We start from the raw sequence: 12,630 nt of genomic DNA on the forward strand, positions 1-12,630 counted from the left end.
AAGGTTGCAAATGGCAATCACATGATCACAGGGTGCTGCAACTGGTTGTAAGTGCGAACCAGTTGCAAAGCACTCAAATCATGATCATGTGACCATGGTGGTACTGGGACAGCCGGAACTCTGAGGACTGGTTATAGCCACCATTTATTTAGTGCCATTGTAACTTCGAATAGTTGCTGAACGAATGGTTGTAAGTTGAGGACTACCTCTATGTCTTAAACATCCAGTGGAAAAAATGTAAACAATTTATACTATGTACCCTCTGTGTTCTTTATGAAACATCTTCTACTATTTATTTCAAGTAGCTGTCCAAAGATTTCATGTCATATATAACTTCAAATAAGCAATTTATGTAATTTTCTGCTGTTGACAGTCTCTGACTTTAATTCCTTAATGGGAATCTTTTAAATTTATTTTCAGCTGATTGTAACACAGTGGACACAACATAGATCTAGTTCCATACAAGGAAAAGTCTCTGATAAATGGACCAAAGTGCCCAATGAGGAAAAGGAGAGAAGCAGCCAGCACAGAACTGTCTTCACGCTGCTCTTGTAAGAGTTCATTCATCCCAGGGCTTTGTAACACCATCTCTGAGGAAGAGCAGCAGGAATACCTACTTTGAGGAGGAGGAAGATGAAGCAATCTGCCGCTTGAGCAATCCATTTCCATCACAGTTGGCACATACCAACAAAACCTTAAGCATTAAAGACAACTTTTCTTGCTTTTGTCTTTTTTTATTCTGTGCCATGACCTTTTGAGGCAGCTTGAAAACAAGGGGTGTTTTATTTTTATTATGCTCAAGGCCACTTTGCAGGCTGAAAACTATTATCTTGCCATGTTATCAGGAAGATCTGCTTGCCTCTAAGGAAATGTATTCAGCATGGAACAGGAGAAAACTCGCATTCCTTTGTTTTATGGCTTCTTAGGTAGAAAAAAATCAAATGATACAGGAATGCATACTTACTATTGGAAGGATAGTAGCAGATAGCACCATCACCTCGATAGGTGCATTTCATGCGATTCCAAATTCCTTTAGTGTCCATAGCAAAACAATTTCCAGAAGAATGAGAATGCTGATATTCCCAAGGCTGGTAGTCGAACGTGTTTCCATCGGACCACTCAAAATTGGAATCATTTCCCTAGAGAAGGTGCAACTCTGTTGATCAATGCTGATGGTGCACTTGTTTTTAGCAAACACTAGAGTAAATAGTTATTACCTGAACTGATGACAAATTCAGACTCTTTCTTAACATTCTTTTCTGATATACACCATAGCACATGAACTCAGCTGGTGCTTGGTTGTATTCTGAGAACCAAGCCCTCAGGACTTATTTTATTTGGCAATACTAGTGCAATTAGCCATTGTGTTAATGATTACAGTGGAGATACAAGGTCCCAATCCAGAACAGCCCTGCTGCATGCCTGTGCTGAAAAGCCACCTCACTGCTCTCCTTCCAAGGCAAACAGCAAGTAGGAGATGCTTAACTGAGATATGGCTTGTGGAATAGGGCAAAGGGTTAACGTTTCATTACTCCACTGATTAAGTCTTGGGTCAGATATGGTTTTCCTCCTACTATATCTATGCAAAATGGCTTACTTGTACGGGCAAAGCCATATGAACTCCTTAGCTTCTACATCATGGATACTGTGGTCCTAAACATAAATACACGGCAGCAAAACGTATTCATTTTAATCATAAAAGAATACAAACATTTTAGGATAGCTGTCAAAGAGTACTCAAACAGAATGCCATCGTTTTTTGGGGCAGAAAAAGTCCATGAGCCCATGTAACGTTAATTAAAGGTTAAGTGTCTATTCCCTATTTCTTAATAATATCTATTGGTGATTATTGTTTTTAAGATTTTAAGTTTAATGACACTTTAATGATTTTAATGCTATGATGTCCTTTGAGGATGGATTACTACTGTGACTTGCCAAAAGACTTGCAAAGTGGGGAGCGTACAAATATTGTAAAATAAGAAAGTAAATAAATAAAACAATAATATTTTCAAATAGTATAAGGCATAGTGAATACACTTCTTTCCACCACCATCCAGACATGTAAGCAAGACCTCCTCTGGACAACATGCCAAAAAGGCAACCCTGTATGGAAGAGGTAGTTTCTCAGCAGGGTCTCCATCAGTCAGACTCATACAGTAGATGCAGAACTAAGCAGTCATATATTATTTTCTTCTGACCAAATATACAGGTCCCATGTCATGATTTTTAATTTTTTGAAAACCAGTAACAAGTTCTCTTCTGCTCATTTCTGTCCTCCCCCAAGTAAAGCACTCCAATCTCACATGGTGTGTGTGTGTGTTCAGGGGCCAGTATTGGCAGGGATCAAAGAATTAACTCATCCCTCCCTAGCTGTGACTTCCCCCCACCCCCATCAGATATTGCTCACCATATGGCAATTAAACTTTTAAAAAGCTCTCCACTGATCTCAGTGGAAGGGGGCAGGTTTGGTAACTTTAATTGGTGTATGGAAGAATACTCTAGGCTCTGAATACAGATTGAAACTTGAGCACAGAACATTAGTTGCGAGAAAAAAAGTTTATGAAAGAAGTTGAGGTATTAACACTGAAAAGGGATGGGTACAGTTGGATATAACCTGAAGCTTGAAATCAGAAAATCAAAATTATTTGGGGGGTTGATTCTATGACAAGAGCACCAAAGACAGAAGAAGGAAGCATAAAAGGTCGGAGTACAAAAAAACTGGAGAATGTAGAATATTACATTTATGCGTATATGGTAAACGGATCTAAGAATCTGCCATATGTGATTTGACTTACATTATGATTAGATAAACCAATCCAGAGTGGAAATCCATCACGCTTTACAATGTCTTCCAGAAACAGTTGTTCAGAAACACTGTGAATGCTGGCTAAATCACTTCCTTTCTGTTTGCATTCTTTCCAAGCTTCATACCAATTGAGCTGTTTCTGAAGAACCCAATAGGTATTATTTTTGTAGGGCAGCTTTTTAGGAAGTGGAGGTTGGTTCACTTTGGTGTCTGTTTTTATAGTAAAGACAATGAATAAATATATGTTGCTTTCCTGTATCTGCTTAATGAAAAGTCAGTGGAATTTTGAAATTCAATCCAAACAGGAGATATTTCTTACCCAGGTCTAGCTTGCAGACAAGGACGCTATGCAGACTGAATTGCAAATGTAACCGGTTATTATGTGTATAATTGTAAATGTCCCAGAAACCATCCAGGTTAATACCAGCAAGAAAGGAGTTATTCCTGACATTAGGTCGTCCCGTTCTCCAGTTATTATACGACAAATATGTATCATCGTACCACCTCAGAAGGTTATCTGCAGAGGAAAATATACGATATATAGGGAGGGGAAATACACAATACCAAGTGCTATCAGCTGCATTTGAAAATATGAAAGGGCTGAAAATACCACACCCCTTGGCAATATCAACACAACTTGAAAGGACAAAGGGCAATGAAAATCAGGAGCCCTGCCCATTTCAAGAGTGCATACTTACTGAAGGATTTGGAAACAGAGCATTACTTCACTTCAGTCATTCTTAAACTGCACTTAGAACACTCATAGAAATATTAATTATTTTTAGCAATTCAAATTAGTGACTCTATTATTTATCCACCAAGTGCCCTTTTAGGCCACTGTTGTAGTTTGCAACAATTAAAATAATCTTAAATAAGGGTAACTTTTTTAAAAATAAGTGAATTTGGAGAAGCGCCCCATTCGCTTCCAGCTGACAATTGTAACTGAAACAAATATAACATTTGCTTATATAATATAATAAAAGGTACACTGAACTCTTTTTCCACCCCAGTTTTCTTCAATTAATGTAAAATTATCGGAGTCCCTCTGTAAATACAAAAAGCAAAGAGCCAATAAAAGAGTTCCAACCTACCCTTAGTGTCATAAAGCAGACCCAACCACATCCACTGAGCAAGGCCACTGAAAGAATGAAACTGCTCAATAACAAAATCATTTTCATCTTCATCCTTGACATTCAAAAGAGATGCATTTGAATCTGTTGAAAAAATTTAAAAAATTAAATCATGGAATGAATTTGGAGGACTTTATAACACTATCATTTTTAAGATGTAAGCCCAGGATCAAATCTGAGTACCACTGTCCGTGAAAGAAATCTTAAAGTCACTATATTGCGTAATGACAGTGGCAAGTACCATGTTAGACAATGTCAGGAAATAATACCCAGGACCATAACACCCTCAATGTACATATAATGCAGCTAAACACAGATATGTACAGCTGGAAAATATGTAGACAGCTGACGTGTCTTACAAGGAAGAGTTGACTGGGGACTTTCCTAAGGAAAATGATACAGCTACAAGCAATAATTAAAGAGGATTACAGTGCCAAAGCATGAGAAAGAAGACATTCTGCTCCCAACCTCCACAATTTAATAAAATTCAGTAAGAAAATAATGGGAATAAATTCTGTAGGTAATTAATAGGTGGAATTCCCTGCCAGAAGTTGTAGCAATCGTTTATATGACTTTAAGAGGCCATTAGGGCAAATTCACAGAAAATAGCTGTCAACTTTATTCATTATTGGTGAATACAGCCTCCACTTTAAAGAATTGAATCAGTAGCAGAGGTGCTGTTGATCTGCCTATAATTTGGCTGTAGGCATTTTCTTGCCAGTCTTGGAAACAGGATGTTGAACTAAATGGGTTATTCTTACAATTCAGCAAGATTCTAATATTTTGGCTTCGTTTTTATTATACAAATATTGCATTTCATTAGAGAATGCAACCTGGAAGCTTTTTCTCTAGGAAGCCTTCTTACCCTAATGAGAGGAGAAGTGGGTGTTTAAGAGGCCAGCTCTTTTAATGGTTACCTAGCAAGGAAAGGTCTTGACTGAAGTTCATGTTAACAAAGCATACCAGTTGACCAACGACTGCTTTTATTATGTTTTATAATTTTGCAGCCAACAAAATACAGATGAAGCCAGAGAAGACATATAATGTAGCTTCGAGTAATATACAAAACTTAATTCAGTCTTCCAACTATGACAATTGGTTATGTTATCTAAATATAACATTCTCTAAATACAGTTACATTAAAAATATAATAGGTAGCTTTCTCCATGTATTGATCAGTTGATACAGTTTGCATGCAGCAAGTAACAAATAGAGTAATAGACAAAATTAAGGTGCTCTCAGATCCCAAAAGGTTCTTCAAAAAGTGTATGAACACACACACACAAAATAAGAACAGAATTTAAAGAGGAATAACTTACTCATTTTCCTGCATAAATGGTTAGCTTCAACTGATCTCAATCCTTTCCATCTAGTTTTTGGTATCACAAATGAGTAACAACTGTTTCGATATGCTATCCATGGTGAATTCTTAATCCTGTGTGGACATCTAATTGATTCATAATATGCTTCTTGCTCTTCAGTATCATCTGAAAAAAAAAAAAACCTTTTAAAGGCAGTGCTTAATATCTAAAATACATTCAACTGGCCTACAATAAAACTTTCATCAGCTGAGAATTACTGGATGCTTTGCCACTGACTGCACCATGGTCACTAATAACATCATTCTGTGGTCAGGGAAAATCCAATACATTTGGCTACCAGGAATGAGAATGCAAAATCAAAAGGATTAGAATGTTAAAATGTCTCTTTTGAGTCAATGTCATCACTATTATTTATCTTTCTCTGGTAGATAGAATGGCATTTAGGCAACGCTATGAAAAACACAAGGGCATTTAGAGTGATTCTCACAGAATCAGTAGGGACAATGGTTTGAATGGGATAAGAATCACTTGTGCTTCCTCTTCTTTATGTGCATTTTACCACACACACACACAAATTCTGCCTAATAATACATACTTTCTAATCAGCTTAACTAAATGTATTCCCATTCTTCATTTTTTGTATCTACGGCTTTGCATTCCTTATGTATCAACTTCTGCTACAAGGAAGTTCACAGTCAACATGGTGGTCGCAGTATTGTGATAAAAGCTTTGCCCTTGTATGGCATATGATATTGATGCATATATAAAAGGGTCAGCTTTGACTGCTGCTTCGACTGCCACCTTGGCTTTTATGACATATCCCTGCCCACCCCCAAATGACACTGTTTTAGTATTTCTCAGGCTAGCTAGATTTTTATTTATTTGTCCTTTGCTGTATATTCATAGACCAAAAGTTAACACAGAAAGCAAAACAAGCAATTTAACAAAGAGAAGAATCATAAGAAACAGCCAGCTTTCATAAACCAGCATGTATGTCAACACTTATCTTTTTCTATGCATAGATCAGACCAAACACCTTCTAACAGTACTTTTGTGAAGGTGCAAAATCTTACAACTTTCCCAGAGATTTTGCTAGACTGGTCCCCTAATAAAAAGCATTGAATCCCAAACATCTGCTAATAAGGGAAGAAGTTAGTTTTTTAACGTAAATGTACTGGAATCTAATAGCGGACCAGGTTAGACTTTTGTACAAATTGGTGGTATTGTGGAGCAGCTCTGCTCTTTAGGTGTCTATAAAGAGTTAACCGATGTGAGTGAACAAAGGTGCCAGCGCAATGGCCCACTACTCTGGATTTAGTTTTAGGAGCTCCGGCAGAAATCATGCCCCCACCCCCAGCCATTTTGCCATTTCTCAGTTGGGCAACGAGTTTAAGTACGTTCAAAGTTGAGGCCAAAGAAGCCAAAAGAACAAAAGAAGTAGAGCGCCAAGAAATGCTAGGCACAGGTCTGATTTGCTGGCTATTATATGAAACAGCTCACAAATGTGAGTGACTAAGATCTCGAAAAAGATTAACTGGCCAACTCCAGAGCCATGCTTTGGAGCTGCGTGGGAGATATGGCATCAGAAGATGGGTCAATTGTTTTCCCTTGAACAACCTGTGTCAGCCTTTCCCATTCGCCACTTGCCACATCAGTTCTCTCCTTCACAGGAGTTCTTTACACTCCTTTTTAAGGTGAAAAGGCCTTCTGAGGAGGTTAGAATCAGATCAGCCTTGGCTGGAATACATAGCAGATATATTGTAAACTATTAGCCTATAATCAATTGGCCCGGTACCACTTCCTCTCCAAAAAGTGAATTCTCCGTCTGAATTGCTAGGTGTGAATCTATTTACAATCTGGAGCCTAAACCTGATAGCAAGTTGAGCTAGTCTCCACTCCTCAATATTAATACCTTTATCTTTGGAACAGTGAGGCCTGAGCAGAGACTGCCTAGCTGGATGAGAATATAATGTCAAAATATTGAAAAGGGATTCATCATTGTGACCGTGTCTAGCACACACACGCACACACACTTATAGCATTCAAGATCATCTTGAGCAGCTTCTGATTTATGAGGAAGCTGACGCTAAAAAATAGGCAGGGGAGTGGACTAGAGATATATTTTAGAGAGGGGAAGAAAGAGAAGGTGGACCCCTTGAAACTTATTCCAAATTCACAAACCAATAATTGAGTGGTTGGTACAGTCAGTAAGAATTATGAAAGGACTGGGTGGGCAGCTATGGAATTTTAAGTACATATATAATACATAATAGTTTTATTTTCTATCTTTTTATATAATTATATAATTTCATTTCTATTTTACAGATCTAAAATATTTCCAAAAGCATTTTCAATGCAAAGCTATAGATTCATGACATATAGTAATAAGAGCACCCCTACTTTCTGGTAAGTAGCAAATTGCTCCTGGTTTTTCTGTATAACATTCAGATGTCTTCCAGAACCCATCAGTATCCAAATACACGCAGTCATCAACTAAATCTTTGTCTTCTTCAGACCAACGACTGAGGCTAATGTGTTTTTTATCTGACCACTGATAATGTATTCCATCCTAGTAACATATCAGAAAGAAGAAAGATTAGCTGGCTAAAACAAAATATCAACCTGTTCTAGAAGCTATGACAAGAAATAATGGATTTAAAATTCAAGCAAATAGTTTTCAGATGGATATTGGGAAAAATAGCATAACAATAAAAATTTGGAGGTCAGCTCTGCCAATTAGCCATGCCAAACGCTTGTTAAGCTTAGAAAAACAAGAACTCAGGGGTTGGTGGATTCTTTGATCTTAGTAAGAGCTTAATTGTTTTTGGAAGCTTTTATATTTAAGCTGGATATCTTTTCCTCATCTCTATCTTAAAACAGGGAGAATATTTCCAGGATTATTATAGTGGAAATCCTCAAAGTTATGCAGCATAAGCTTTGCCATTTTAATATGTCTAAGAAGTTGACCATCCCTTTTATTTTCAACCCATTCTGCCCAAAAAGGAAGCACCTACTAGTATTCTGATGCTCCTCTGTTTTAATATCTGAGTGATTTACTGAACAGAATCTCAAAACAATTCAAATCAAACACTGTTACCTTTGAATCTTGAATCTCAATTTTGATTTAAATCTTACCACCATCAAATCTTGGATCTAAACCAGATCTTGGCTGATTTGCATGCCCCTATTATACATCAATTTGTAGTCAGTGGTATTTATTTACTATTTATTTCAATTTAGGCATTGCCTGACCCCAAACCAACTCTGGGTGGTTCACAATAGAATATGCAATAAAAATGCAATACAAGACAAAACAAGATTGGGATCTGATCACTCAGTACAAAAATAAGGTGAAAAGCACATCCAGCAAGGGCTCTATCTATCTTAACCCATGCCTGGGAGAACCACCAGGTCTTCAAGGCCTTACAGAATGTCAAAAGGGTGGAGCCACACAGATTTTGGGAGGATTTCATTCTAGAGGGTAGGTACTACAACAGAGAAGGTACATTTCCTGGGCCCCCATGGATGGCACTATTTAATCGAAGGAACTTGGAGCGGGCCAACACTGCTTTTGCATCCAGAAGCCTTCTGGCAACCTTTGGAGTGCATGAAGCAAAGATAATTTGCTGCATTCTGGACCAGTTAAAGCTTCTGAATAGTTTTCAAGGGCAGCCCCATGCACTGCGATAATCAAGCCATGGGATGACTAGGGCATTCGTGACTATCTGAAGGGCTTCCTAATCCAGAATGTGCACAAGCTGTGCACCAGATGCTCTTTGAGTAGGACCTGAGTGTCCAAGAGGACCCCCAGGTTGAGCACTGGGGAAGTGCTACTCCATTCAAGAGTATAGATAAAAAATCCCTGGGTCCAGGGGCTCTAATATCTACAGCCACTCAGTCTTGGTAGGATTGAGTTGGAGTCGTTTTCTTCTTATCCAGGCCTGCACAGCCTCCAAGCACTGAGATAGGACCTCAACTGTCTCACTTGATTGGTCTGGGATTGAAAGATATAATTGGGTATCATCAGCATATTGATGATATTGAACCCCAAACTGGTGGATAACCTCACCCAGTGGCTTCATGTAGAAAGGTATGCCCCTCCCAACTTGATGATTTATAGAAGTCTTGGATTTCAATCCCCATAATCCCTAGGTAGCATGGCCAACGGTTATGCTGACTGGAAAGCTTGAGATATTAAGTGTAATTTATCTGACAGGTATTATTTTGGGTAAAATTGCTCTTGAGCCCATGACACTGGATTTGAGTCTCATTTTTTTAAACAAATGCACTATGTCCGCTCTTTAAAGGAGCAAAAAGAATTTATTCCCATCATTTGACATTCTAAAAAGGCATTTATAAGACAGGCATCTGCAACAGGTTTTAGCACTCTCAGTAGCCATAGTCCTCATATTTTACAGGTATTATTTAAAACATATTTGTCCATTTTATCATACTCCTAATATGTTTTATTTCAAGAGTAGGTGTGAAAGGGAAAGCAGAACCTTACATCTTTGCTGGAGAGTCCAATCCAGAGCTGGTAATTATGGAGAGCCACCTGAGAACCAAGAAAAGCCTGCTGATATTGTTCTGTAATGCTAACCAGCCTCATATTGTTCTTCAGGCATTCCTCCTGGGCATCATGCCACGTCAAGTTCCTCAGAATTATGGTGTAGGTGATATTTAGATATTTCATGGTACGTTCAGGTGTTCGTGCTGTCTGGTTTCCTACAGCATCTACAGAAGAAGAATAAGCAGTTGAAGAGGGGAAATGAAATAATATACAATAAAGAATTTTATTTTCAGGAGCAATGTTTTCTCTTCAGGGTATAGGGTTTTAATGTCCTTAACTTAAATACTTTTTATAGCACACTGTATTTTGGGTGACATATTAAGATTAGGACTGTAATACTGAATCTCCACGTATCACTTAAATTAATCCAATTGATATATGAAGATTAATTAGTCAGATTTTTCTAGAAATAATTTTAAATAATGTAAAGAACTTCTAATGACAAGCATCATCCTAAAAAGCATTTCTTTTTGACATAAGAGAAAGAATATTTCTCCTTCCTCCAAAAAGTTGACAGCTGAGCTTGTATCAGGAAGCTTTCAAAAGTAAAACAACTGACATGGAAAGCCAGTAATACAGTGTTCCTCCCAGCTCTTATCCAAGATCAGTTTACTTTGGGAGTTACTTTTAAAGTAACCAAATCTTACCACAGAAAGCAAGTTGCTTTTTAAGACTTTTAGATCCTTACTACCAAGCTCCCCAATGCAGATCCATCAAGGACAGGAAATTTGCAGGTGGCTCTTCTCATATCTCATTAAACGTTTTATGTGCTGACTGTGGTATTTGTACATCTAAAATGCCACCTAAAGTTAAGAAGCAGGTATTTCAAGCCTGTATATCTCTCCACCTCACATACCTGGCTGCTTCTGACATATGGCCAAAGACAGAGTATCAGCACAAGAAGTAAAATTCCAAGTTCCTAAGTACGACTTGGGGTTATTGAGGAAAACACCACACTGGTTATTCACTTCCTCATTAAATAACTGGAGAAAAAAAGAAAGATGACATTATATTAGCAGTGCAGGTATCTCCCATAAACAATCCTGAAGCATGGTTTAAATCCCTGATACTTATTTATAGTACAACGAAGACACAATCAAATTAGACATGGATGATGTTTGGATGCATTACTAAATCATGCACCTAACCTTTGCATGAATACAATGGGCTTGTCAGCTACCCATACCTCTTGCCTTCTAACATAGCTACTGGAACGAGATCAGGGTCTTGTGTTGGTTTTAAACTCATTGTGGTTTAATGTTCTATCTAACAGGGGTGTGCAAAATATACTGAAATCAAGATGAATAGCAATTCTGAGTATTCTAAGTTCAAAACAACACAACCCCTATCCTGGAAATGTTCCATCTCCCATCCCATTCTGTAGATTTATTAATATTGGGCACTTTAACTAATGAAGCAGTGTTGGTGGTTGTTGCTATGGGCAACAATCAGGAAGGAGCAGCTTTGCTGGAGTGAGGATTGGCACCATCCACCACCTGAAGACCTGAAGGGATATGAAACACTGAGTGCATAACTGCATCCCAAGCAGGAACAGCAGCCAGGGGACTGGCTCCAACTTTCCTTCAGCAAGCAAAAGCATGCAGCCCCCGCTCCTCCAGCTGGATCCTTCTCAGGGAGAAGAGAGGCGTCTATGGCATGTTCTCACAAGCCAAAGCAAGGTGAGTACACAGAAAGTTCCCATCTTGGCTGTGCAACGATGCCCAACAATACATCACGTTCTTGACAACCAGGGTCCTGCATGAGGTTTTCTCGACAGCAGGTGATATGATGGCACCCTAACTTGGTAGAGCAGCTGATCTCCAAGATCAGCCTCCCACTGCTGGACTCTTCCAACCCAGCCACTGGAAGCCAGCTGAAGACTAGCCCCTTTTGTCATCCTTGAGACCCTGAGGCTGGCAAGCCCCCTCGCCTACTAATTTCATTTGTCAAAAATTCCTTTAGTTAAAGAAGTAGTTAGCGTGTGGCAAAGCAGAGCACCAGCAAAATCTGATTTTCAAATAATGCCTCCCTCAAAGGGGATGCTTGGAAAATAAAATGGCATGTAACTGCAGGCTAGTGCTTTGCTTGCCACCCTGGAAACTTTTCTGTGAGAGTGCCCATCATGGGCTCCTAACATTCTGAACACGTTCAGTGACCCAAAGCAGTCAGGAATCTCTGCTCTCAACCATGGCCGCCATCCACCACCCATCCATACATTCACTGCCACTGGGTCCCCTGGATCAGATGGGCAGTCTGAGGCCACATGATTTTCTGTCAGGACTAACTGTGGACAGCCAACTGGCTGCGTGCCTGATAAGTAAATTTATTACTGGTGGTGGTGGTGGTGGTTTTTGCTCATGAAAAATTAGAGTTCACGGGTTATAATGTGATGTCTTCGCCCTGTGGGTTCTGCACGTATTCTGTGTGTGCCTTCTTTTCAGGCTGGTTGCTAAATACAAAGGTAGGCACTGGTTTTACCTCATTGTGCAACCATAATGCAAAACCATTCTATTTTACCTTCACTTGTTTTCTGGAACTGTTTCAAGATTTTTTAATGGGGTTTGGTATTTTTTTGTTTGTTTTGTTTTACTGTATGTTTGTGAACCACCTAGAGTCATATGGAATGTGGCAGCATTTATAAATGGTAAAATAAATATGTATTTCAGGTAATGCTACTTCATGGTTAATCATTTAGGTTGTTAAATACAGAATGTATATCTTCATACGTGCAGATATTCAGCATTTCTGAAGGCAACAGCTAGAGAACTATTAAGGTGATGACAGGCTGGATTAATGTAAATC

At 38.6% G+C, this 12,630-nt stretch overlaps 1 protein-coding gene and 1 long non-coding RNA gene across 2 annotated transcripts in view; one reads left to right on the plus strand and one right to left on the minus strand.

Annotated features, from left to right (window-relative positions):
* Nucleotides 1-722, plus strand: part of LOC112540061 (uncharacterized) — a 19,330-nt gene extending 18,608 nt beyond the window's left edge. The window contains exon 2 of the long non-coding RNA XR_003084114.2: nucleotides 421-722. This is a non-coding gene — a long non-coding RNA (uncharacterized LOC112540061). The remainder of the gene's footprint in view (nucleotides 1-420) is intronic.
* The window catches only part of LY75 (lymphocyte antigen 75), a 79,761-nt gene that overhangs the window by 9,416 nt on the left and 57,715 nt on the right, over nucleotides 1-12,630 (minus strand). The window contains exons 24-31 of the mRNA XM_015891578.3: nucleotides 10,685-10,811; nucleotides 9,766-9,992; nucleotides 7,659-7,827; nucleotides 5,256-5,423; nucleotides 3,898-4,020; nucleotides 3,126-3,323; nucleotides 2,796-3,016; nucleotides 965-1,139 (exon numbers count right to left, since the gene is read on the minus strand). Coding sequence (XP_015747064.2) covers nucleotides 965-1,139; nucleotides 2,796-3,016; nucleotides 3,126-3,323; nucleotides 3,898-4,020; nucleotides 5,256-5,423; nucleotides 7,659-7,827; nucleotides 9,766-9,992; nucleotides 10,685-10,811 — 1,408 coding nt within the window. The remainder of the gene's footprint in view (nucleotides 1-964; nucleotides 1,140-2,795; nucleotides 3,017-3,125; nucleotides 3,324-3,897; nucleotides 4,021-5,255; nucleotides 5,424-7,658; nucleotides 7,828-9,765; nucleotides 9,993-10,684; nucleotides 10,812-12,630) is intronic.

Source organism: Python bivittatus, unplaced genomic scaffold (genome assembly GCF_059951505.1).
Source record: "Python bivittatus isolate LINGU-HERP-01145 unplaced genomic scaffold, Pbiv_v1 ctg000480_np1212, whole genome shotgun sequence".
NCBI classification, from domain to species: domain Eukaryota; kingdom Metazoa; phylum Chordata; class Lepidosauria; order Squamata; family Pythonidae; genus Python; species Python bivittatus.